Source organism: Bombina bombina, chromosome 4 (assembly GCF_027579735.1).
Source record: "Bombina bombina isolate aBomBom1 chromosome 4, aBomBom1.pri, whole genome shotgun sequence".
NCBI classification, from domain to species: domain Eukaryota; kingdom Metazoa; phylum Chordata; class Amphibia; order Anura; family Bombinatoridae; genus Bombina; species Bombina bombina.
The window spans coordinates 1046850008-1046877765 of record NC_069502.1 but is presented as its reverse complement, the minus strand read 5'-3'; the positions used below and the strand labels follow the sequence as shown (position 1 = coordinate 1046877765).

The following is a 27758-nucleotide window of genomic DNA, read 5'->3' as shown; positions in this document are numbered from 1 at the left end:
ATTCTATAATTCGAATATATTGTATTTTGTGATTGGATAAATGTTTAATGTATGTACTGCAATGTTGTTATTATATATTTATTGTAGGTAATCCTAAGTATTTATCAACATTCAGTTAATAAAAAGATATAAACAGGTATATACAACTGATATATATAAACTTGTTGTCTAATGTGAACTTCTTATCTATATATATAAAAACTAATAAAACATTTGTATAATTAGACAGAAATTTAATAACTTGTTAAAAGCATACATAAAATAAAAAGGGACGTCTCCCTTATAACATCGATTTCATCAGAGAAAACAATTGAATAACTGTAGTATATATTTCCGCTATTTGATAATCAGGTACCTGTTATATAGTGTAACAAATGATAATGTCCAGAAATTGGATTAAAAAAAACGCAAAGATCCAAACGAGATGACCTCCCCGCTATTGTGGCGGGTGTGTGTTACCGGTCCGTTAGTGAGAGACTGGTATTTAAAAATATGTCATGTGACTTTTCCTACATCACACTTGTGATCGTAGCTGTTTCAATATAGTTGTAATGTAACCAGTGATCCTTGATATTCTGTCAAGTGCTTATTATGTTGCAATTTTTTTAAACTTTAATCTGTATGTGTATCAGAAGGTGTATTCCCCTATTCCGTGTGTAATTAGGGAGTCTTGGGGGAGATTGCAATTTACGCTGGTCTCTTGGCACACCTGATTTCTCTTTTAGTGTGGTCTTTGCGGTCACATTCAGTGACTTGGATGTTAAACTTTGCGGTCACGTGCAGTGACTATAATGCAATCCTCGCAGTGTGGACTTGGCGGTCACTTGTAGTGGTGGGAATTGAACTCGTGACCTTTAGGGTAAGAGAGGGAGATCTTAACCATTAGGCTATGTGTATCTCACTTTCTGTGTTAGCTTAGTGGACTTGGCGGTCACTTGTAGTGACTGTAATGAGGTCTTTGCGGTCACGGAGGTGACTAGTGGTGGGGTCTTTGCGGTCACTAGTGGTGACTAGGAGTAGAATCTTTAGCGGACATCAGTGATGTTATACAGCAAGGTCTTTGCAGTCACAGATTGTGACTTGCATGTATTAACTTGCGGTTGTATCTTTGCGGTCACAGATTGTGACTTAAAAGTGGTCTTTGCGGTCACTAACAGTGGTGACTTAGAGGAAATCTTTGCGGTCACTAGTAGTGACTAACAGAATGATCTGTATCGTTGGAGATCAAAGTAAAACTTGGCAATCTCTCTGTGCAACTTAGTAGAGCTGATTAGAAACAAATGCAGGTTGTAACAACGTCCAGCTGCAATGTTGCAGGAGGTAATCAGCAAAGGAAGTCTTGTAGTAGTTTTCTTTCCTTTCTTGGCAATTATAACAGCAATCAAAATAAAAACATAAAGTGCAGAGTGACAACAGTGTCAAGGTCAACGCGTTTCGCCCTTAGGCTTTATCAAGACATGTTTGTCTGTGTCACCTGAGTCTATATATAGGGCTTAACTGGTTTGGATTGGCTATTCTATGTAATTTAATTAAAAGGTGGAAAGTATAGATATATGGAAATTCAATATAAAGGTGGAATTATATAGTTGTGTGTGTCTACAAGAAGCTTATCGTTCTTCATTTGTTTTTGTTCTTTGTGTTGTAATAAATGAAAGAGAATGAATAGATCCTAGAAAGTTTCTTGTAAGAATGCAATAAACATTATTTAGAGAGTTCTAAATATATCTATATAATGTATAATGTATGTATTTGTATTGATTTTGATGTGCTTATAGTTGCTTGAATATTGAGCATATGTTAATTTTTAAATATATAAAACAAATAGAAATTATAAGTAAAGATTTTTTAAAATAAAAAAGTTATGACTTAGTGAGTAATTTTTCAAAAAAAAATAAAAAAAATAATAATAATAAAAAAAAATTAAAACTGTTTTCAGTATTCCCTTTTGTGATTGAACTCATGACCTTTTGGTAATTGAGCCGAGGGTATTATCCACTAAACCACATCTACCTCAACATTGTATATAGTGAAATACATGTATTAGTGAAAGTATATGTATATACACACACATATATGTTTATATACATTTATATTTACAATATGGTTTTGTTTGTATAAATGAAGACCATAGAGAAAGAAGTGATGATATTCATAAGAGACTAAAATCTATATAGATAGTTTTTAGTGGTAGTAAAGGATGTTTAGTAGCATTTACCTGAACCAACAAAGGAATGTGGTGGGAATTGAACTCATGACCTTTAGGGTTAGAGAGAGAGAGATCTTAACCATTAGGCTATGTGTATCTCACTTTCTGTGTTAGCATAGAATGGAGGTATTTATATATATTAGTATGATGTAAAATTATTATAAGAAAGGGGAAATATCTAGCTCTGAAGCAAAATGATCTACAATATGGACACACTATTTCCAACTGGCTTAAATTCAGAGCTAGAGTCATAACTTTTTTATTTTAAAAAATCTTTACTTATAATTTCTATTTGTTTTATATATATAACGATTAGCCCGCTTGTCACAGGAAAATGTCAGCTCTCTCTGCGCTCAGTACCTGCTCTGAGCGCAGAGAGAGCTGACATTTTCCTGTGACAAGCGGGCTAATCGTATACAAGAAGGGGAAAAGAGAAGGAAGGGTAACGTTTGAGTGAGCCTGAGGAATAGAAATTGGCTAAAACGGAAGGAATCTCGTTCCATTCGGGACCTGTCTATACCACTCATCACTTACCTCATATGATTGAGGACACAGAAGTAAGTGAACTGAGAGACCACTTTAGGACTCGCCATTAGAAGTGTCTTTACTGTTGTCAACTATTGGTTCCTATAACACTGCTATATAATAATTGCGGTATAACGCAGAGATTGTATGGACATTATACACCTCCCACGATATTAAGCTGTGTATCTTAATTTGTGTACATAGGCTGTATTTGAAATACTGTACTTCTGTAGACATTATTGGGCTTATACAAACGGGTCTACGTAATTGTATATATACCCACAGAGAGTAGCGCTGTAGAATTTACACTATCTTCCTTACCAAATATATATATATATATATATATATATATATATATATATATATATATATATATATATATATATATATATATCCAGTTATATTTCAAACTTGGTATTATCAAACTTTGTTTTCTTGTTATCTTTTGTTGAAGAGTATACCATGGTAGGCTTAGGAGTTGCAATGCACTGATGGGAGCTAGCTGGTAATTGGTGGCTGCACATATATGACTCGTCATTGGCTTAAACGATGTGTTCTGCTAGCTCCCAGAGGTGTATTTCTGTATCAGAACCTGCTTTTCAACAAAGGATATCAAGTGAACAAAGAAAAAGTGAAAATAGAAACACGGAAAGTTGTTTAAAACTAAAGGCTTAATTAATAATTCGGGTGTGAGAGGAGGGGTACGTACATAAGATACATCTCCCAGTCTGTAACATAAGTAAAAACATAATTTATCCTTACCAGATAAATTCCTTTGCTTCCCGGATAGGGGGAGTCAACAGCTTCATTCCTTACAGTTGAGAAATACAACACCTGGCCACCAGGAGGCGGCAAAGACACTCCAGCCAAAAGCTTAAATATCCCTCAAACTTCCTCATTACCCCAGTCATTCTGTAGAGGGAACAAGGAAAAGTAGGAGAAACATTAGGGTATAAATAGTGCCAGAAGAAAAAAATAATAGGGGACCGCCCATAGACAAGAAAAAAATGCGCGGGGGCTGTGGACTCTCCCTATCCGGAAGGAAAGGAATTTATCTGGTAAGCATAAATTATGTTTTCCTTCCTAAGATAGAGAGAGTCCACGGCTTCATTCCTTACTGTTAAGAAAACTATACCCAAGCTCCAGAGGACACTGAACGAATAACGGGAGGGAACAAAAAAGAAGAGTCTGACCCTATTTTGAGGGCACCACAGCCTGCAAAACCTTTCTCCCAAAAGCTGCTTCAGCCGAAGCAAAAACATCAAACATGTAAAAAAAATTAAAAGTATGTGAGGACAAGATAGCCGCCTTACAAATCTGATCCATAGAGGTCTCGTTCTTAAAGGCCCAAGAGGAAGCCACTGCTCTAGTAGAATGAGTCGTTATCCTCTCAGGAGGACGATGTCCCGTAAGCTAAGCGGATGACACTCCTTAACCAAAAAGATAGGGAAGTCGAAGTAGCCTTCTGCCCCTTACGCTTCCCCGAATAGACAACAAACAAAGAGGAAGATTGTCTAAACTCCTTAGTAGCCTGAAGATAGAACTTCAAGGCGCGAACCACATCCAAATTGTGAAATAAGCGTTCCTTTGATGAAGAATTATTAGGACACAAGGAAAGATCCACAATCTCCTGATTGATGTTGTGATCCGACACAACCTTAGGAAGAAAACCTAATTTAGTACATAAAACTGCCTTAACTGCATGAAAAATCAGATAGTGGGGCTCACATTGCAAAGCAGAGATTTCAGAAACTCTGCGCGCAGAGGCAATAGCCAATAAAAAGAGAACCTTCCAAGATAATAATTTAATTTGAACAGAATGCAGAGGCTCAAACGGAACCTGTTGCAAAACCCGAAGAACAAGATTTAGGCTCCAAGGAGGAGCCTCAGATCTAAACACAGATCTGATCCTAATCAGAGCCTTAACAAAGGACTGCACGCCTGGAAGCTCAGCCAGTCTCTTGTGCAATAAAACCGACAGGACCGAAATCTGTCCCCTCAGGGAACTAGCAGAAAGGCCCTTCTGTAGCCCATCCTGGAGAAAGCATAAGATCCTAGCAACCTTAACTCTGTACCAGGAAAAACCATGCTCTTCACACCAGCATAAGTAGGTCCTCCACACATTGTGGTAGATACTCTGAGTAACTGGTTTATGAGCTTGAATAAGAGTATCAATGACACTCTCAGAGAAACCTCTCTTGGCGAAGACTAAGCGTTCAATCTCCACGTAGTCAGCCTCAGAGAATCTAGATTTTGATGAACAAATGGACCTTGTAACAGCAGGTCTCTGCGACACGGAGATGAGGACATCCCCACTAGATGCCTAAACTTATTTTTTAGAAGCTCTCACACCTGGAATGTGGATCGCTGACAGCGTACAGCTGTGGGCCTCCGCCCACTCCAGAATCTGAGATACTTCCTTCATCGCCAAGGAACTTCTTGTTCCCCCCTGATGGTTGATGTAAGCCACAAGGTTATATTGTCTGATTGGAATCTGAAAAACTGGGACAAACCCAGAAGTGGCCAAGCCTTCAAGGCCTTGAAGATTGCCCATAGAAAGGCAAAGAACAACTGGGGTAATGAGGAAGTGGAAGGGATATTTAATAAGCCATTGGCTGGGGTGTCTTTGCCTCCTCCTGGTGGCCAGGTGTTTTATTTCCCAATAGTAAGGAATGAAGGCGTGGACTCTCCCTATCTTAGGAGGGAAAGTATATTTAAATATTTAGATATATTCGATATTATTACAAGTTCCAACTCCTTAATATACAATAGTCACTTAAAGATTGCAAAATAAACAGAAAGACAAAAATCAAGTACAAATAACAACACCGTCACACTATATCTTACCAGATCTTCCCGGGTTCTCTAGCATAATACATCATTGAAAGAATACGAGTAGAAGGTTTCACTATTGTAATGGCTGCATCATATCTGAAAATTAGAAAACAATTTATATATATATATAATATTAATAATTACAATATATATATGATAAATTACAAAAGCACAAAATATTGTACAGCAATCATTGAAAATCCCTGAAGCAAAAAAAATAGCACTGTGCAAACAGGGAAAACTGAAAATAAAAAGGTTGTTAAATATAACTACTTGAAACAGTAAGGTGGCTAGCACTTTTTTTTTTTTTTTTTAATAAGCATGACATTTTATTGCCATTATTTATCGGGAGAATATAATTATATATAAACTTTTAAGGGAAATTCAGTCAGTGTGAACTGTCCCATTACTTAAAGGGAAGTATACTGTAAAGTTTTTCCCTTAAAGGGCCATAATACCCAAATGTTTAAACACTTGAAAGTGATGCAGTATAGCTGTAAAAAGCCGATTAGAAAATATCACCTGAACATCTCTATGTAAAAAAGAAAGATATTTTACCTCAAAATTTCCTCAGTAGCCACCTCCCATTGTAAAGGACTTCTAAGCAGCATATTAGTGTGTCTGTCCTGGGACATCTGAAGGGATGAGCATCGTGCACTCTCATCTTATTTCACCAATCAGGTAAAGGAAGCTTACTATGAAATCTCATGAGAGTTAAGTCAAATCTCATGAGATCACAGTAAGAGTTCATGACCTCAGCACTGCTGATGCTGATTGGCTGCTGTTCATTTCTTCAAATTTTTTTACCTGCAGCTGGGAGCAGCTGAGTATAACTTTTTACACAGAACTTACTCTGATGAGCTGAGGAAATTGTGAGGTAAAATATCTTCCTTTTTTACATAGAGATGCTCAGGTGATATTTTCCTGTCAGCTTTTTACAGTTATACTGCATCAGTTTCAAGTGATTTAGCATATGAGTATTATGTCCCTTTAATGTATTTCCAATGACTTGCTATAACAGCAGCAGAGTATAAAAAAAAATACTTCTTTGGATTTAAATTTTGTATATGAAATAGCTAGTTCAGTTTTTTTGACAACACAACTCACCAAAATGGGTTAAGCTTGCAGGTAAATCAGATCTCCGTATGTTATCACACACTCTACACAAAAATGCTTCCTTATCTCATCTCTGTCTGTATATCAAATCCCAATACTTAGAGAGAAAAATTGAATGTTAACATTTTATTACTTATCTCACCAACCATCTTGGCCTACCTTCCAGAAGGAGTGTAATTTCTTCTGCTAGTTAGGTTTACACAGGTATAGAAACTTTAGTAAAGGTATGGATACCTCAGGCTAAATCAGTTATTTTAAATGCCAAAATAAAGATAAATGAGCTATTTGTAACAATTTAATACACTGCAGCAGGTAAAATGAATAATTGAGAACAAATTAAAGGGGAGAAAAATGCAGAGTATACTGTCCCTTTAATCCATTTAAAGGGACATGAACATAAACGTTTAAACAAAAGGAGACATAGAGAACAAAGTAAATGTAATAATGGAATTGGAAATTGCTTAAAATTGAATTTTTCATTTTTTTTTTCACTTTAATTCTATTGTCAAATAATACTACTAAAGTTCCCTTGGTATCCTTTATTGAAAGAAATACCTAGGTAGGCTCCGGAGCAGCAATGCACTACTGGGAGCTAGCTGGTGATTGGTGGCTGCACACAATTGTTATTGACTCACTAGTATTACATTATTGATCTGGAGCGGACTATAACTGTGTGTTTAATCTCCATGCAGAAGTTAAAGGGATATTGTACACTAGATTTTTCTTTGCATAAATATGTTGTAGATGATCCAAAGTTTTAGATGTTTACTGATATCTACAGATTCCTGGTTGTGTGGTTGTGTGATATGTCTTTTCATATACAGGGAGGGGGTCTGCTCTTCCTGCTTTCCCCAGCACCTTTCATTGGGTGTTCCAGCTATCATAATCAACAGTGCTAAACAAGAGCATCTAAATAATTTTATAAAAAGTTTTATACTATAATTTTTAGATCAGTATCTGTGCATATTCTTCTTCATAGTAGTATCTATTACCTGCAGTTATATGAAAAATAGTGCATACTGGTAACTAGGGTGACACCGTGGTAACCATCTGCTTAAAAGAACATTAAATCCACATTTTTTCTTTTGTGATTCAGATACAGCATACCGTTTTAAAAAAGCAACATTTAAGCAAAAAGCAAGAACAGTAACCGATGTGTGTGTGTATAAATATATATATATATATATATATATATATATATATATATATATATATATATATATATATATATATATATATATATATATATATATATATATGAGCTAGGAAAGGGAGGGCACTCAGGATTTATATACGTCAAAGTTAATTTATTGTTTTTCACAACAACATTAGTAAGTCATAAGGATAGGTTGACGTTTCGGCTTACATAGAAGCCTTCATCAAGACAAGTGAACAACTGTTAAACGAAAAAGAAAAAATAACAAAATTGAAAACACAAAACCAATACATAATCCCACCACCCAATTGTTTGCAGGCTGAAAAAAAAAATAAAAAAAAAAATGCACAAAAAGAAAAATTAAACATAGAAATAAAAATAAGGCAAACCCAAACACATAGCGCCAGGAAATACAACAATACAGATCCCTCCAAAACTCTTAATCCACACTGGGCATACACTGGTGGAGTATATACTAAAATAAGAGCTAACATCATCTATATATAGCTGTTCATCTATATAGCTCTTGGTTGAATTTCCCTATGCATAAATTGTTCAGCTGAATGGTGTTTCACCGGCAAGTGGTTAGCACACACTCTGGTTGTTAGCTCTTATTTTAGTATATACTCCACCAGTGTATGCCCAGTGTGGATTGAGAGTTTTGGAGGGATCTGTATTGTTGTATTTCCTGGCGCTATGTGTTTGGGTTTGCCTTATTTTTATTTCTATGTTTATTTTTTCTTTTTGTGGGTTTATTTTATTATTTTTTTATTTTTCAGCCTGCAAACAATTGGGTGGTGGGATTATGTATTGGTTTTGTGTTTTCAATTTTGTTATTTTTTCTTTTTCATTTAACAGTTGTTCACTTGTCTTGATGAAGGCTTCTATGTAAGCCGAAACATCGACCTATCCTCATGACTTACTAATGTTGTTGTGAAAAACAATAAATTAACTTTGACGTATATAAATCCTGAGAGTGCCCCCCCTTTCCTAGCTCTTATCTACATTCCATTGAGGATTGCACCCAGGTGTTTCATCAGTATTTGAAGCTGGAGTGCTGGAACACGTGCTAATTGGATAATATATATATATATATATATATATATATATATATATATATATATATATATATATATATATATATATATATATCTCCACACATACATACATACACACAGTATCTCACAAAAGTGAGTACACCCCTCACATTTTTGTAAATATTTTATTATATCTTTTCATGTGACAACACTGAAGAAATGACACTTTGCTACAATGTAGTGAGTGTACAGCCTGTATAACAGTGTAAATTTGCTGTCCCTCAAAATAACTCACTCACAGCCATTAATGTCTAAACCGTTGGCAACAAAAGTGAGTACACCCCTAAGTGGAAATGTCCAAATTGGGCCCAAAGTGTCAATATTTTGTGTGTCCATCAATATTTTCCAGCACTGCCTTAACCCTCTTGGGCATGGAGCTCACCAGAGCTTCACAGGTTGCAACTGGAGTCCTCTTCCACTCCTCCATGACGACATCACGGAGCTGGTGGATGTTAGAGACCTTGCGCTCCCCCACCATCCGTTTGAGGATACCTCCAGATGCTCAATAGGGTTTAGGTCTGGAGACATGCTTGGCAAGTCCATCACCTTTACCATCAGCTTCTTTAGCAAGGCAGTGGTCATCTTGGAGGTGTGTTTGGGGTGGTTATCATGTTGGAATACTGCCCTGCGGCCCAATCTCCGAAGAGAGGGGATCATGCTCTGCTTCAGTATGTCACAGAACAAGTTGGCATTCATGGTTCCCTCAATGAACTGTAGCTCCCCACTGCTGGCAGCACTCATGAAGGCCCAGACCATGACACTCCCACCACCATACTTGACAGTAGGCAAGACACACTTGTCTTTGTACTCCTCACCTGGTTGCTTCCAAACACGCTTGACACCATCTGAAGCAAATAAGTTTATCTTGGTCTCATCGGATCACAGGACATGGTCCCAGTAATCCATGTTCTTAGTCTGCTTGTCTTCAGCAAACTGTTTGCAGGCTTCCTTCTGGGATGACAGCCATGCAGACTAATTTGATGCAGTGTGCGGCGTATGGCCTGAGCAAGGACAGGCTGACCCCCCCACCACTTCAACCTCTGCAGCAATGTTGGCAGCACTCATACGTCTATTTCCCAAAGACAACCTCTGGATATGACGCTGAGCATGTGCACTCAACTTCTTTAGTCGACCATGGCGAGGCCTGTTCTGAGTGGAACCTGTCCTGTGAATATATATATATATATATACATACACACACACACATATATATATATATATATATATATATATATATATATATATATATATATATATACATACACATACATACATACATACATACATATATTTAAAAAGCATTTTAATCAATATTCCAAAAACATATTAGTAATCTGCGTGCTTATTGCAAAATACTTAACAGCCCATAACATGTATACTTGAGAGATGACATATCATACAATCAGAGTACACATCTACAATATAAACAGAAGGGGCATGTAAATTGTATACTTGTACTCACTGCTTAACAGTTTTATCAGAAAAAATGGCCCATTAAGTTATCTGAGATATCTATTTAATCATTAAAAGTGAGGAAAAGTTGGGACAAACATGAGCTATTTTGAGAGCATGTAACATTACAAATTCTCTGCCTATTAAAAGTCTAGGGCAGGAGGGTGAAAATTGTCAAGAATGTGCGAGCGGATCTGTTCCTAAAATAAACAGGAGGAAGGTGGTTTGCTTTGTTACCAACGTGACATGAATACCAAATCAGATCATCTAAGAATTGGTTGCTGAACATTCAGGTTACAGATTTTAAAGCACTTTTTTCTGTAAGAACTTACTTTTTCTTTTTCTTCTTTATGTACTTTTCTTGAGCAAATTCTGTCTTGTCGCGAAATGTAGTGCTGTTCTCAATAAGATGCTGAACTATCTCCTACAAGAAAGCAACACAAAAAGGTATTTGGAACAGATTTCTAAAAATGGATCAACAGTTTTTTTCTTTGTATAAGAGGCATAACCTAAATTTGAAGATTTTTCCCCGTTTATCGGTCCAATACTGCAATGATATTTCAATTAAAATAAATAAGAAGACTGAAGTCTAGAAACATAGCAATTGTAAATGTTTAATAAAGATTAGCTGCCAAGGAAATGTTGATATAAAATTATCAAAACTTATACAGCAAATCAAAGTACAGTGCTATAGGATTAGCATACAGTACAGGGTAGACTAAACATCAATGTAAACAGTTCATATAATAATAATTAGTATCTTAAATATGTAGCTAAATGTCATATTTAGGCCAATTTAAAGAGATATTCTAATCCGAAAATGATCCATCTTAATTCATAAGAGCATACAATCTGTAAATTACTAATTCAAGATAATTGTTTTAAAAGACTAAATAACTTCCAGCATCAAAAAGTGCAGTGATTTATATATTTGGTACCTTTAAAATGACATTTCTTTCATGTAATTGGCAAGAGTCCATGAGCAAGTGACGTATGGGATATACAATCCTACCAGGAGGGGAAAAGTTTCCCAAACCTCAAAATGCCTATAAACACATCCCTCACCACACCCACAAATCAGTTTTACAAACTTTGCCTCCCTATGGAGGTGGTGAAGTAAGTTTGTGCTTGATTTTTTTCTGTGATATGCGCTTCTCAGCATTTTGAAGCCCGATTCCTCTCAGAGTACAGTGAATGTCAGAGGGATGTAAAGGGAGTATCACCTATTGATTTTATGGTTTTCCTCGTGGGAAATCTTTTCAAAAGTTCTCTGTTATCGGTCGTAGAGATTCATCTCCTACCTCCTTTTTCAGATTGACGATATACTCTCATATTCCATTACCTCTACTGATAACTGTATCAGTACTGGTTTGGCTATCTGCTATATGTGGATGGGTGTCTTTCAGTAAGTATGTTTTCATTACTTAAGAGACACTCTCAGCTATGGTTTGGCACTTTATGTTTTATTATAAAGTAAAGTTTTAAATATATGTATTGTACTTATATTTGACATGAGTCAGGTTTATGTATATTTCCTTTTGCAGACTATCAGTTTTAAAATTAGGAAAAACATTTTTAGGAAGTTATTTTTTCTTATCTGGGGTATAGTCTTTTTCTTTAAATTGATTATTTTTCATTTAATTTTTGCGGGCAAAATTAGGCTCACGAGGTCGCAAAATGCTGATATTTATTGCGTCATTCTTAGCATGAAGGTACGTTCGGTGTCGCAAATTCATATTTCCGGCGTGTTAGTTGACGTTAGGTTTCCTTGCACAAGGTTGCGTCATCTGGAAATGACGCAACTCACATCATGGCAGTTGTTAGCGCCAAAAAAATGTTCATTTTGCGTTGTGCGCCATACTTGGCGCCAAATAATTTAATTATTTTAACCCCACTTCCTATATGCCTTTTGCTTTTTTTTCTATGCTCAGAGGGCTATGCTGTTTGCATTTTTTTCCCATTCCTGAAACCGCCATATAAGGAAATTGACAGTTTTGCTTTATATGTTGTTTTTTTCTCTTACATTTGCAAGATGTCTCAATCTGATCCTGTCTCAGAAACCACTGTTGGAACCCTGCTGCCTGATAACAGTTCAACCAAAGATAAGTATCTGTTGTAAGTTAGTGGAGATTATATCTCCAGCTGTGGTATGTAACAGTTGTCATGATAAGCTTTTACATGCAGAGAGTGTATCCATCAGTACTAGTACAATGCCTGTTGTTCCTTCAACATCTAATGTACATGATATCCCTGTAAATATAAAAGATTTTATTGCAATTTAGAAGGCTTTGTCTGCTATTTCACCTTCTAATAAACATAAGTTTTTTTTTTAAAACTTCTCATAAAGTTGATGAAATTTCAAATGACCGACAACATACTGTATTATCCTCCTCTGATGAGGATCTATCTTATTCAGAAGATCCTACCTCAGATATTGACACTGACAAATCTACTTTTCTCTTTAAGATAGAGTATTATTTGTTCCTTGTTAGAGATGTTGATTACTTTGGATATTGAGGAAACTAGTCCTCTTGATACTTAAACTAGTAAACGTTTAAATTCTGTTTATAAACCTCCTGTGGTTACTCCAGAGGTTATTCCAGTTCCTGATGTTATTTTTTATATGATTTCAAAGGAATAGAATAGGCCTGGTACTTCTTTTTCCTTCTTCTAGGTTTTAAAAGTTGTAGCCTTTGCCAACAGTTAGATTAGAGTTTTGGGAACAAATCCCCAAAGTTGATGGGGCTATTTCTACTCTTACCTAACATACTACTATCCCTATGGAGGTAGTACTTCCTTTAAGGATCCTTTAGATAGGAAACTTGAATCTTATCTAAGGAAAGCTTATTTATATTATGGTTGTCTTCTCAGGCCTGCCATTTCAATGGCTGATGTTGCAGCTGCATCAACTTTTTGGTTGGAAAGCTTAGCGCAACAGGAAACAGATCCTTATTGTCTAGCATTGTTCGCTTGCTTCAACATGCTAATCATTTTATCTGTGATGCCATTTTTTGATATCATCAAAATTGATGTTAGGGCTTTGTGGCTCAGATATTGGAATATTGACATGGAATCTAAGTCTAGATTACTATCTCTTTCTTTCCAAGGTAACAATTTATTTGGTCCAAGCCGTTTAAAAAACCAAAGCCAGTCCCCAAGTCTGCATGAAGGTGTGGCCCTCATTCCAGCTCAGTTGGTGGGGGCAGATTAAAATTTTACCAGAACATTTGGGCAGATTCTGTCCAAAATCAATGGATTCAGAGTTTTGTCTCTCAAGGGTATCGAATTGGATTCTGAGTAAGACCTCCTGTGAGAAGCTTCTTTTTCTCACGCGTCCCAGCAAATCCAGTGAAGGTTCAGGTTTTTCTGAAGTGTGTTTCAGATCTAGAGCTTTCAGGGGTAATCATACCAGTTCCGTTCAGGAACAGGGTTTGGGGTTTTATTCAAATCTATTCATTGTCCTAAAGAAAGAATTCATTCAGGCCAGTTCTGGATCTGTAAATTTTGAATCTCACACAAATCTAGTGTTGTTTCTTCAAAGACATGGTTAGCGGATCAATTTACCAAAAAGTTTCTTGATTCTTTAGACAAGGGTCACCTTTTTAGGTTTCCAGATAGATTCAGTGTCTATGACTCTGTCTCTAACAGACAAGAGAAAAATTAAATTGGTTTCAGCTTGTCGGAAACTTCAGTCTTAATTTTTCCCTTCAGTAGCTATGTGCATGGAAGTTTTAGGTCTCATGACTGCAGCATCGGACGTGTTCTCCTTTGCTCGTCTTCATATGAGACCTCTCCATCTTTGTATGCTAATTCAATGGTGCAGAGATTATATAAATATATCATAATTAATATCCTTAAATCCCAATGTTCGACTCTCTCTGTCTTGGTGGTTAGATCACCATCGTATAGTTCAAGGGGCCTCCTTTGTTCGTCTAACCTGGACTGTAATCACAAAAGATGCAAGTCTTTCAGGTTGGGGATCTCTGACAGCACAAGGGGTTTGGAAATTTCAAGAGGAGAGATTACCAATCAATATTTTAGAACTCTGTGCTATTTTCAGGGCTCTTCAGGGTTTGGCATCTGTTGAAGAGAGAACCGTTCATTTGTTTTCAGACAGACAATATCACAACTGTGGCATATGTCAATCATCAGGGTGGGACTCACAGTCCCCTAGCTATGAAAGAAGTATAGTAGATACTTTCTTGGGTGGAATCCAGCTCTTGTCTAATTCCTGTGGTACATATCCCAGGTGTAGACAATTGGGAAGAGGATTATCTCAGTCGTTAGACTATACATCCGGGGGAGTGGTTGCTCCACCCAGATGTGTTTTTTCATCTAAACAAGAGACTTCCCAGGTACCTATCCAGGTCCAGGGATTCTCAGGTGGAGTCGGTGGATGCGTTTGGTTTTACCAACCTGCTTATATCTTCCCGCCTCTAGTTCTTCTTCCAAGAGTGATTTCCAAGATCATCATGGAACAATCATTTGTGTTTCTGGTAGCACCAGTATGGCCTCACAGGTTCTGGTATGCGGATCTTGCCTGGATGTCAAGTTGCCAACCTTGGCCACTTCCTTTAGGACCAGACCTTCTGTCTCAATGGCCGTTTTTCCATCAGGATCTCAAATAATTGAATTTGAAGGTATGGAAATTGAACACTTAGTGCTTAATAATAGAGGTTTCTCTGACTCAGTGATTGATAATATGTTACAGGCTCGTAAATCTGTATCTAGGAAGATTTATTATCAAGTCTGGAAGACTTATATTTCATGGTGTTCTTCTCATAAATTCTCCTGGTATTCTTTTAGAATTCCTATAATTTTACAGTTTCTTCAGGATGGCTTGGATGAAGGTTTGTCTGCAAGTTCCTTGAAGGGACAAATCTCTGCTCTTTCTGTTTTGTTTCAAAGAAAGATTGCTAAGCTTCCTGATATTCACTGTTTTGTACAGGCTTTGGTCCGTATCAAGCCTGTCATTAAATCTATTTCTCCTCCTTGGAGTCTTAATTTGGTTTTGAAGACTTTACAGGCTCCTTCTTTTGAGCCTATGCATTCCTTGGATATTTAACTACTTTCTTTTGGCTATCTCTTCTGCTAGAAGAGTTTCAGAATTATCTGCTCTTTTTTGTGAGTCTCCTTTTCTGATTTTTCTTCAGTATAAGGCAGTTTTGCGGACTTCATTTAAATTCCTACCTAAGGTTGTGAATTCTAACAATATTAATAGGGAAATTGTTGTCCCCTCTGTGTCCTAATCCTAACAATTCTTTGGAGAGATCCTTACATTCTCTGAATGTTGTAAGAGCTTTGAAATATTATGTTGAAGCTACTAAAGGTTTCAGGAAGACTTCTAGTCTATGAGGGATATTTATGAAGCCGTCAACCGCAAATACGCTGGAATTCCGCAGCGTAATTGCGGCAAGCCTGATTCGACCTATTTATCAAAGCCTACAGACTGGCAAAAGTTGAAATCTGTGACGTAACATACAATTAACCAGTCTCAATCCGACACAGATCGATGCTTACGTCATTACAGATGTTCCGAATACAAATTCGGCACTATCTGACAACTTTTGCAAGTTATCAAACGTCTAACAGGTACGCTCGCCACTATACCGGCTCAGCATACCTGGTTTTCAATTCACCACCTTGGAGGTCGCGGATGCCATAGGAATCAATGGAAGTCTAAAAGCAGCGAAAGCCCATGCTGCCCGATATCCCATTGATTTCTATGGTAGAAAACTAGTAACGTTTACACCTAACACCCTAACATAAGCCCCGAGTCTAAACACCCATAATCTGCCGCCCACGACATTGCCGCAACCTAAATAAAGTTATTAACCACTATTCGGACGCTCCCGGAGCCCACCGCAACTAAATAAAGTTATTAATCCTTATCCCGCCGCAACTAAATAAATGTGTTAACCCCTATCCCTCCGCTCCCAGAGCCCACTGCAACTCTAATAAAGTTATTAACCCTCATCCCGCTGCTCCCGGAGCCCACTGCAAATCAGTTATTAACCCCTATCCCGCCGCTCCCAGACCCCTCCGCAACTAAATAAATGTATTAACCCCTAAACCCCTGGCCTCCCACATCACTACCACTTACTAAACCTATTAACCATTAAACCACCAGCCCCCCACATCGCCATAAACTAAATGAAGCTATTAACCCCTAAACCTAAAAACCTGCTAACTTTACATTAAATATTAACTCATCCCTATCTATTTGTTGTCTTTTCTGGTTCTAGGAAAGGTTAGAAAGCTTCTGCCATTTCCTTTGCATCTTGGTTAAAGCTTTTAATTCATCAGACTTATTAGGAATTGGGTCAGGCCAAGCCTCAGATAATCACAGCTCATTCTACTTTGTGGGCTTTTAAGAATGAAGCTTCAGTTGATCAGATTTGCAAAGCAGCAACTTGGTCTTCTTTGCATACATTTACTAAATTCTACAGTTTTGTTGTATTTGCCTCTTCGGAAGCAGTTTTTGGTAGAAAAAGTTCTTCAGGCAGCTGTTTCAGTTTGATTCCTCTGCTTAGGTTTTAAGTTTTTTCTTTGCATTCATGAGAAAAACTTATTCTTTTGGGTGTGGATTTAATTACTACTGGGAATATCCCTCCTGCCCAGCAGGAGTCGGCAAAGGGCACCACAGCCAAGCTGTTAAATATCACCTCCCTTCCCTCCAACCCCAGTCATTCTTTTTGCCTATGTTAGAGCAAGGAAGTGGTAAAGTTAGGTGTTAGAAAGAGATCTCCAAACAAGAGTTTATTATTTTTAAAGTGGTGCAAGATTGTGCTGCTTTGTCCTAGGGTGTAGCCGTAGTCCATATCAGTCTCTTCAGTAGAGCAGTGGTGGCTTTAGAGCAATGGGAACTTGTGGGAAATAATTCTCACTGCGACTCCCATATACTGATGCTGCACTAGCCCTGACAGACTGGATAATATTACTTAGTCAGTTCTTTCTTTTCAGAGGGTGAGGACCTCTCAAACCTGGGAGCTGCCTTGCTGTCAGGCAGATGAGGAGGTAAGTGCTTAATTTATTTTCTGGGGGATAAGAAGACTCAGAATAAAAAGGCACTTTATTAGAAGGGACACATACAAAGGCTCAGGGGAGGCTCTTTGGTGTAGACAGTTGAACACAGGCACTGGGGCTTAAAATTTTATTTAGGCAATTTGGTGGTTCCATTCTCCCGGCGGTTTCACTTATATAAAAATAGACCAACTGGGAGAAGACTTATGGGCGGGTCTACAGGAGGCGGCAATTTGCGTTGCGCGCCTTTTGACTCTTCTGTGGGAGTTTCACATCTTGGGTATTGCTATCCCATACGTCACTAGCTCATGGACTCTTGCCAATTACATGAAAGAAAACATAATTTATGTAAGAACTTACCTGATAAATTAATTTCTTTCATATTGGCAAGAGTCCATGAGACCCACCCTTTTTATGGTGGTTATGATTTTTTGTATAAAGCACAATTATATTTCCAGTTCCTTTTTGATGCTTTCTACTCCTTTTTATATCACCCCACTACTTGGCTATTCGTTAAACTGAGTTGTGGGTGTGGTGAGGGGTGTATTTATAGGCATTTTGAGGTTTGGGAAACTTTAACCCTCCTGGTAGGATTGTATATCCCATACGTCACTAGCTCATGGACTCTTGCCAATATGAAAAAAATGAATTTATCAGGTAAGTTCTTACATAAATTATGTTTTCATGTCTTTCAATTGATCCCTTTGAACAGCATGTAATAAAAAAGTACATATGCAAAAGAAACCTTTTGCAATCCAATACAAGTTAACTAATCCGGACGCTATTTTTATATGTGCATGATGCGTTTACTGGGCAGGTTTGCTCATTAAGATTTCTTTATTTTTTTTTAAGTAATTTTTTTTCTTCAAATCATGGACTGAGAAAACACTTTTTCCAATTTGGAAAGATTTTCATCTGAAACCAAGAAGACAACTGTGGGAAATTAAAGGGACAGTTAATTGTTTTTCCCTGAATGTGTTCCCCATGACTTGTTATACCAGTTGCCGCGTACAAAATGTATAGAAATTGCTTATTTTTGTAAAATAAATAGCTGGATTTTGTCTTTGAAACCACAGCCCATTAAAATAGGCTAAGCTTGCAGTATGATCAGATCTACAGGCAAAATCAGCTTTTTCAAATGTAAATATAAAGGCTAAAGAGCTGTTTCTAAACAATTTAATACACTCCAGCAGGAAAAATTGGGAACAAAAGAAAATTAATGCTTACCTGATAAATTTGATTCTTCTTAGACACAATGAGTCCACGGATCATCTTCATTACTTATGGGATATTCACTTCCTGGTCAGCAGGAGAGGCAAAGAGCACCACAGCAGAGCTGTTAAATAGCTCCTCCCTTCCCTCACACTCCAGTCATTCGACCGAAGTTAGGACGAGAAAGGAAAAGCCAAGGTGCAGAGGTGACTGAAGTTTACAATAAAAAACATCCTGTCTAGAAATGACAGGGCGGGCCGTGGACTCATCGTGTCTAAGAAGAAACAAATTTATCAGGTAAGCATAAATGTTCTTTTCTTCTTAAAGACACAATGAGTCCACGGATCATCTTCATTACTTATGGGATACAATACCCAAGCTAGAGTACACGGATGATATGGGAGGGACAAGACAGGATACCTAAACGGAAGGCACCACTGGCATGAAGAACCTTTCTCCCAAAAGCCATCTCAGCCGAAAAAAACTAATATAATTAAATATCAAAATTTTGTAAAAGTGTGAAGAGAAGACCAAGTTGCAGCCTTGCAAATCTGTTCCACAGAAGCTTCATTTTTGAATGCACATACTGGGGCCTAGTTATCAAGCCGTCAACCTCAAATACGCTGGAATTCCGCAGCGTATTTGTGGCGAGGCTGATTCGCCTTAGTTATCAAAGGCTCGAGACCGGCAAAAGTAGAATTTTGTGACGTAAGCATCGATCCGCCGGACTCAGTCCGACACAGATCGATTCTTACGTCACTCCAGATGTTCCGCACACAAGTGCGGCACATTCTCACTACTTTTGCTAGTTATCAAAAAACTAGCAGGTACGCTCGGCACTTTTACGGCCCAGCGTACCTGGTTTTCAATCCGCCACCCCTGGAGGCGGCGGATCCCATAGGAATCAATGGGAGTCTGACCATAGCGAAAGTACAAGTTCGCTGCTGACAGACATCCCATTGATTCCTATGGGAGCTGTCTACACCTAACACCCTAACATGTACCCCGAGTCTAAACACCACTAATCTGACCCCCCCTACACCGCCACAACTAAATAAAGTTATTACCTCCTAAACCGCCGCTCCCGGAGCCCACCGCAAGCTACTCTATACATATTAACCCCTAAACCGCCGCTCCCGGAGCCCACCGCAACTATAATAAATGTATTAACCCCTAAACCGCCGCTCCTTGAACCCGCCGCAACCTATATTAAATGTATTAACCCCTATCCTGCCCCCCCTACACCGTCGCCACCTATAATAAATTTATTAACCCCTAATCTGCCCCCCCTACACCGTCGCCACCTATAATAAATTTATTAACCCCTATCCTGCCCCCTACTACGCCGCCGCCGCCGCCACTGTAATAAAATTATTAACCCCTAAACCTAAGTCTAACCCTAACTTAAAGATTAATTAAATAAATCTAAATAAATTAACTCTTATTAACTAAATGAATCCTATTTAAAACTAAATACTTACCTTTAAAATAAACCCTAATATAGCTACAATATAAATAATAATTATATTCTAGCTATCTTAGGATTTATTTTTATTTTACAGGTACCTTTCAATTTATTTTAACTAGGTACAATAGCTATTAAATAGTTATTAACTATTTAATAGCTTACCTAGCTAAAATAAAGAGAAATTTACCTGTGAAATAAATCCTAACCTAAGTTACAATTACACCTAACACTACACTAGACTTTAATAAATTATTCCTATTTAAAAATAAATACTTACCTGTAAAATAAACCCTAAGATAGCTACAATATAATTAATAATTATATTATAGCTATCTTAGGATTTATATTTATTTTACAGGTAACTTTGTATTTATTTTAGCTAGTTAGAATAGTTATTAAATAGTTATTAACTATTTAATAACTACCTAGCTAAAAGAAATACAAAAATTACCTGTAAAATAAATCCTAACTTAAGTTACAATTAAACCTAATACTACACTATGATTAAATTAATTAAATAAACTACCTACAAATAACTACAATTAAATACAATTACATAAACTAACTAAAGTACAAAAAAAAAAAAGCTAAGTTACAAAAAATAAAAAAATAAGTTACAAACATGTTAAAAATATTACAACAATTTTAAGCTACTTACACCTAATCTAAGCCCCCTAATAAAATAACAAACCCCCCCAAAATAAAAAAATGCCCTACCCTATTCTAAATTAAATAAATTTCAAAGCTCTTTTACCTTACCAGCCCTTAAAAGGGCCATTTGTGGGGGCATGCCCCAAAGAAAACAGCTCTTTTGCCTGTAAAAGAAAAATACAACCCCCCCCCCAACATTAAAACCCACCACCCACATACCCCTAATCTAACCCAAACCCCCCTTACAAAAACCTAACACTAATCCCCTGAAGATCATCCTACCTTGAGTCGTCTTCACTCAGCCGAGCCACCGATGGAACTGAAGAGGACATCCGGAGCGGAAGAAGTTAATCCTCCAAGCGGCGCTGAAGAAATCTTCCATCCGATGAAGTCATCATCCAGGCGGCGCTGAAGAAAAGTCTTCGATCCGGCCGATGTCATCTTCAAAGAGGCGCTGAAGAGGTCTTCTATCCGGGCGAAGTCATCTTCCAAGCCGGGTCTTGAATCTTCCTTCCGCCGACGCGGAACCACCTTCTTCACCGACGGACTACGACGAATGACGGCTCCTTTAAGGGACGTCATCCAAGATGGCGTCCCCTCAATTCCGATTGGCTGATAGGATTCTATCAGCCAATCGGAATTAAGGTAGGAAAAATCTGATTGGCTGATGGAATCAGCCAATCAGATTGAGCTCGCATTCTATTGGCTGTTCCGATCAGCCAATAGAATGCGAGCTCAATCTGATTGGCTGATTGGATCAGCCAATCGGATTGAACTTGAATCTGATTGGCTGATTCCATCAGCCAATCAGATTTTCCTACCTTAATTCCGATTGGCTGATAGAATCCTATCAGCCAATCAGAATTGAGGGGACGCCATCTTGGATGACGTCCCTTAAAGGAGCCGTCATTCGTCGTAGTCCGTCGGTGAAGAAGGTGGTTCCGCGTCGGCGGAAGGAAGATTCAAGACCCGGCTTGGAAGATGACTTCGCCCGGATAGAAGACCTCTTCAGCGCCTCTTTGAAGATGACATCGGCCGGATCGAAGACTTTTCTTCAGCGCCGCCTGGATGATGACTTCATCGGATGGAAGATTTCTTCAGCGCCGCTTGGAGGATTAACTTCTTCCGCTCCGGATGTCCTCTTCAGTTCCATCGGTGGCTCGGCTGAGTGAAGACGACTCAAGGTAGGATGATCTTCAGGGGATTAGTGTTAGGTTTTTGTAAGGGGGGTTTGGGTTAGATTAGGGGTATGTGGGTGGTGGGTTTTAATGTTGGGGGGGGGTTGTATTTTTCTTTTACAGGCAAAAGAGCTGTTTTCTTTGGGGCATGCCCCCACAAATGGCCCTTTTAAGGGCTGGTAAGGTAAAAGAGCTTTGAAATTTATTTAATTTAGAATAGGGTAGGGCATTTTTTTATTTTGGGGGGGTTTGTTATTTTATTAGGGGGCTTAGATTAGGTGTAAGTAGCTTAAAATTGTTGTAATATTTTTAACATGTTTGTAACTTATTTTTTTATTTTTTGTAACTTAGCTTTTTTTATTTTTTGTACTTTAGTTAGTTTATGTAATTGTATTTAATTGTAGTTATTTGTAGGTAGTTTATTTAATTAATTTAATGATAGTGTAGTATTAGGTTTAATTGTAACTTAAGTTAGGATTTATTTTACAGGTAATTTTGTATTTCTTTTAGCTAGGTAGTTATTAAATAGTTAATAACTATTTAATAACTATTCTAACTAGCTAAAATAAATACAAAGTTACCTGTAAAATAAATATAAATCCTAAGATAGCTATAATTTAAATATTAATTATATTGTAGCTATCTTAGGGTTTATTTTACAGGTAAGTATTTATTTTTAAATAGGAATAATTTATTAAAGTATAGTGTAGTGTTAGGTGTAATTGTAACTTAGGTTAGGATTTATTTCACAGGTAAATTTCTCTTTATTTTAGCTAGGTAAGCTATTAAATAGTTAATAACTATTTAATAGCTATTGTACCTAGTTAAAATAAATTGAAAGGTACCTGTAAAATAAAAATAAATCCTAAGATAGCTAGAATATAATTATTATTTATATTGTAGCTATATTAGGGTTTATTTTAAAGGTAAGTATTTAGTTTTAAATAGGATTCATTTAGTTAATAAGAGTTAATTTATTTAGATTTATTTAATTAATATTTAAGTTAGGGGGGCGTTAGGGTTAGACTTAGGTTTAGGGGTTAATAATTTTATTACAGTGGCGGCGGCGTAGTGGGGGGCAGGATAGGGGTTAATAAATTTATTATAGGTGGCGACGGTGTAGGGGGGCAGGATAGGGGTTAATAGGTTTAATATAGGTTGCGGCGGGTTCATGGAGCGGCGGTTTAGGGGTTAAACTATTTATTTAGTTGCGGAGAGGTGCGAGATCAGCAGGATAGGGGTTAATAATTTTATAATAGAGGGCGACGGTGTAGGGGGGGCAGGATAGGGGTTACTAGGTATACTGTAGGTGGCAGCGGTGTCCGGGAGCGGCGGTTTAGGGGTTAATACATTTATAAGAGTTGCGGCGGGGTCTAGGAGCGGCGGTTTAGGGGTTAGTAACTTTATTTAGTTGCGGGAGGCTCCGGGGGTGCCGGTATAGGGGGTAGAACAGTGTAGTTTAGTGTGAGTGCTTAGTGACAGGCTAGCAATAAAGCTGGGAAAAAGCTTTTTGACAGCTTTATTTGATAACTTAGGCGTATTTTTTCAGGTCCGCGGCGGCGAAGGTAGGCGAGCTTAGGCGGGCGTATTGGGCCGGCGAAGCCAGAAAAGTAGACGGCTTGATAACTACCCCCCTAGGAAGCAACAGCCCAAGTGGAATGAGCCGTAATCCCCTCAGGAGGCTGCTGTCCAGCAGTTTCATAAGCCAAACGTATAATACTCTTCAGCCAAAAAGAAAGAAACAGCCGTAGCTTTCTGTCCCCTACGTTTGCCTGAAAATACCACAAACAAAGAGGAAGACTGGCAAAAGTCTTTAGTTGCCTGTAAATAAAACTTTAAAGCACGAACTACATCCAAATTGTGTAAGAGCCTCTCCTTAGAAGGATTAGGACACAAGGAAGGTACAACAATTTCCTGATTAATGTTCCGATCAGAAACAACCTTGGGAAGAAATCCAAATTTCGTACGTAAGACAACCTTATCCACATGAAAAATAAGGTAAGGGGGCTCACATTGTAATGCTGAAGGCTCAGACACTCTACGAGCAGAGGAAATCACTACCAAAAATAAAACCTTCCAAGATAACTTGATATCTAAGGAATGCATAGGTTCAAACGGTACCCCTTGAAGAACCTTGAGAACTAAATTAAGACTGCATGGAGGAGTAACTGGTCTAAACACAGGCCTAATTCTGGTTAAGGCCTGACAAAAAGACTGAACATCAGGGACATCAGCTATACGCTTGTGTAACAAAATAGATCATGCTGAAATTTGACCCTTTAAAGAACTTGTAGATAATCCTTTCTCCAATCCTTCCTGGAGAAAAGATAAAATCCTAGGAATCCTAACTCTACTCCAGGAGTAGCCCTTGGATTCACACCAATAAAGGTATTTACGCCAAATCTTGTGATAAATCTTTCTAGTGACAGGCTTATGAGCCTGAATCAAAGGGTCTATGACTGAATCAGAAAAACCTCGCTTGGCTAGAATCAACCGTTCAATCTCCAAGCAGTCAGCTTCAGAGAATCTAGATTTGGATGACGGAAGGGTCCATGAATCAGAAGGTCCTTTCGAAGCGGAAGCCTCCAAGGAGGTAGAGACGACATCTCCACCTGGTCTGCATACCAGATCCTGCGAGATCAGGCCGGTGCTATGAGAATCACCGAAACCCTTTCCTGTTTGATCCGGGCAATCACTCGCGGAAGGAGAGCAAACGGAGGAAACAGATATGCTAGTTTGAAGGACCAAGGGGCCGCCAGAGCATCTATCAGCTCCGCCTGAGGATCTCTGGATCTCGACCCGTACCTGGGAAGTTTGGCATTCTGCCTGGATGCCATGAGATCCAACTCTGGCTGATCCCATTTGAGGATCAGACTGGAGAACACGTCCGGATGAAGTTCCCACTCCCCCGGATGAAAGGTCTGCTCAGAAAATCCACCTCCCAGTTGTCCCCCCCTGGGATGTGGGCCTCCACCCACTGAATTATTTTGGAAACCTCTGTCATCGCCAAGGAACTCCTTGTTCCTCCCTGATGATTGATGTAGGCCACTAACGTTATGTTGTCCGTCTGGAACCTGATAAACTGAACCTAAGCTAGTTGAGGCCAGGTCAGGAGAGCATTGTAGATCGCTCTCAGTTCCAGAATGTTTATGTGCAAAAGAGACTCTGTCTGAGACCAAATCCCCTGAGTCCTTAGGGAGCCCCAAACTGCTCCCCACCCCTGAAGGCTGGCATCTGTTGTCACAATCTCCCAGGATGGTCTGTGAAAACATATTCCCTGGGAGAGATGATCTAGAAACAACCACCAAAGAAGAGACTCCCTTGTCTCCTGTGCCAATAGAAGTTGAGGGGACAAGTCCAAATAATCTCCATTCCATTGTTTGAGCATGTCCAACTGCAGAGCTCTGAGATGAAAGTGAGAAAACAGGACAATGTCCATTGCTGCTACCATCAGACCTATAAACTCCATGCACTGGGCCACAGAAGGACGAGAAGAAGATTGCAGAGCTCGACCAGTATCGATGATCTTTAATTTCCTGACTTCTGTCAGAAAAATCTTTATAGACAGAGAGTCTATGATGGTCCCTAGAAAAGTCACTCTTGTATGAAGAACTAAAGAGCTCTTTTCTAGATTCACCTTCCACCCGTGTGACCTTAGGAAAGCCACTACCAGGTCCGTGTGTGATTTTGCTAGGTGAAAGGACTGCGCCTGAACTAGGATATCCTCCAGATACGGCACCACCGCAATGCCTCTTGAACGAAGCACCACAAGAAGAGACCCCAGAACCTTTGTGAAGATTCTGGGAGCCATGGCAAGACCGAAAGGAAGAGCCACAAACTGGAAATGCTTGTCTAGAAAGGCAAACCTTAAGAACCTATGATGATCCCTGTGAATGGGAACATGCAGGTACGCGTCCTTTAAATCTACTGTTGTCATAAACTGGACTATCCTGGATCAAGGGAAGGATGGAACGAATAGTTTCCATCTTGAAGGACGGTATTCTGAGAAACTTGTTTAGACTCTTGAGGTTTAGAATTGGTCTGAAGGTTCCTTCTTTCTTGGGAACCACAAACAGATTGGAATAGAATCCCATACCTTGATCTTGAGGTGGAACGGGAACCATCACTCCCAGAGCTAAGAGGTCTTCTACACAATGTAAGAATGCCTCTCTTTCTGTCTGGTCTGCAGATAACCTTGAAATTAGAAACCTGCCCCTGGGAGGACAAATTTTTAACTCCAGTGTCTATCCCTGAGACACTATTTTTATAGCCCAGGGATCCTGAACGTCCCAAAACCCAGGCTTGAGCGAAAAAAGAAAGTCTACCCCCTACCAGATCCATTTGTAACGGATCAGGGGCAAAACCTTCATGATGTCTTGGAGTCATTGGCCGCCTTCTTGGATTGCTTACCCTTATTTCAAGATTGAGCGGGTCTCCAATTAGATTTAGCTTGTTCCTGCTTAGTTGAGGGAGAAGAAGAAGAGAATCCCTTGAAGTTGCGAAAGGAAATTACTTTGTCTTCCTTTTTGCCTAATCTTTTTGTTCTGAGGGAGAAGGTGACCCTTACCTCCCGTAATGTCAGAAATAACCTCTTTCAGCTCAGGACCAAACAGGGTCTTCCCCTTGTAAGGGACAGCTAGAGGCTTTGACTTAGATGAAATGTCTGCAGACCAAGGTTTCAGCCAGAAGGCCCTGCGAGCCAAGATAGAGAAGGTTAAAATTTTGGCCCCCAACTTAATAACTTGAAGGGTGGCATCCGAGATAAAGGCATTAGCTAGCTTAAGAGCCTTTGTCCTGTCCTGGATCTCGTCCAAGGGAGTTTCTTGCCTTGAGGGCATCAGCCAGAGCATCAAACCAGTAGGGTGCCGGACTCATGACGGTAGTTATACAGACCGCCGCCGGTTGCCACTGCATACCCTGGTGAACATAAATTTTCTTGAGTAGACACTCTAATTTCCCGTCGGATCTTTAAAAGCACAGCTATCCTCTATAGGGATAGTAGTTCTCTTAGCCAAGGTTGAAACAGCTCCTTCTACCTTAGGAACAGTTTGCCTAACCTCTTTAACTGAGTCGGCTATAGGAAAGATCTTCTTGAAAATAGGAGAAGGAGAGAAAGGAATACCAGGTCTCTCCCATTCTCTATTAATAATTTCAGAGGACTTCTTAGGAACTGGAAAAAACATCTGTAAAGGAAAGTACCTCATAATATCTGTCTAATTTGCTAGACTTTGGGAGGACAACCATCACTGTGGAGTCACAATCATCTAGGGTAATTAAAACCTCTCTAAGTAAGAGACGAAGATGTTCCAGTTTAAACCTGAAAGATACCACTTCTGAGTCAGTCAAAGGTAACACCTCCTCCAAATCTGAGATTTCTCCTTCAGATGCCAGAGCAGGAAACTCTTCCTCAGATCTGTGAGAAGAGACTTCTGAGATAGCTACCACAGCATCAGAAACCTTGCTAACTGCAGAAATGGACTTTCTTTTGCGATGGCCCTGCAACATTGGAAAGGCAGACAGAGCATCAGAGATAGTAGTAGACATAAGAGAAGCTATGTCCTGTAGTGAAATTCCAGAAGGAACTACAGTAGACATGCAGGGCACTGCTGGTGAGGGCGATAATTTCTGGGACACTTGGGGAGAAAGTTGCTGCATAAATTGACCCTCATCAGAGGACTCTTGGACAACATCTGTCTGAGAGGAGATTGGCTCAGCAAAAATGTTATCCCTAAAATTCACAGTCCTTCAATACATGTAGGACAGAAAGGGATTGGTGGTTCCACATTTGCATCAAGACATAAAGCACATGTAACAGCTTGCACCTCATCTTGGTCCATAT

General features: G+C 38.7%; 1 protein-coding gene across 1 annotated transcript in view; it reads right to left on the bottom strand.

Annotated features, from left to right (window-relative positions):
• TRMT6 (tRNA methyltransferase 6 non-catalytic subunit) overlaps positions 1-27758 on the bottom strand; it is a 254263-nt gene that overhangs the window by 186457 nt on the left and 40048 nt on the right. Inside the window, exons 4-5 of the mRNA XM_053712179.1 lie at positions 10720-10811; positions 5579-5662 (exon numbers count right to left, since the gene is read on the bottom strand). Coding sequence (XP_053568154.1) covers positions 5579-5662; positions 10720-10811 — 176 coding nt within the window. The remainder of the gene's footprint in view (positions 1-5578; positions 5663-10719; positions 10812-27758) is intronic.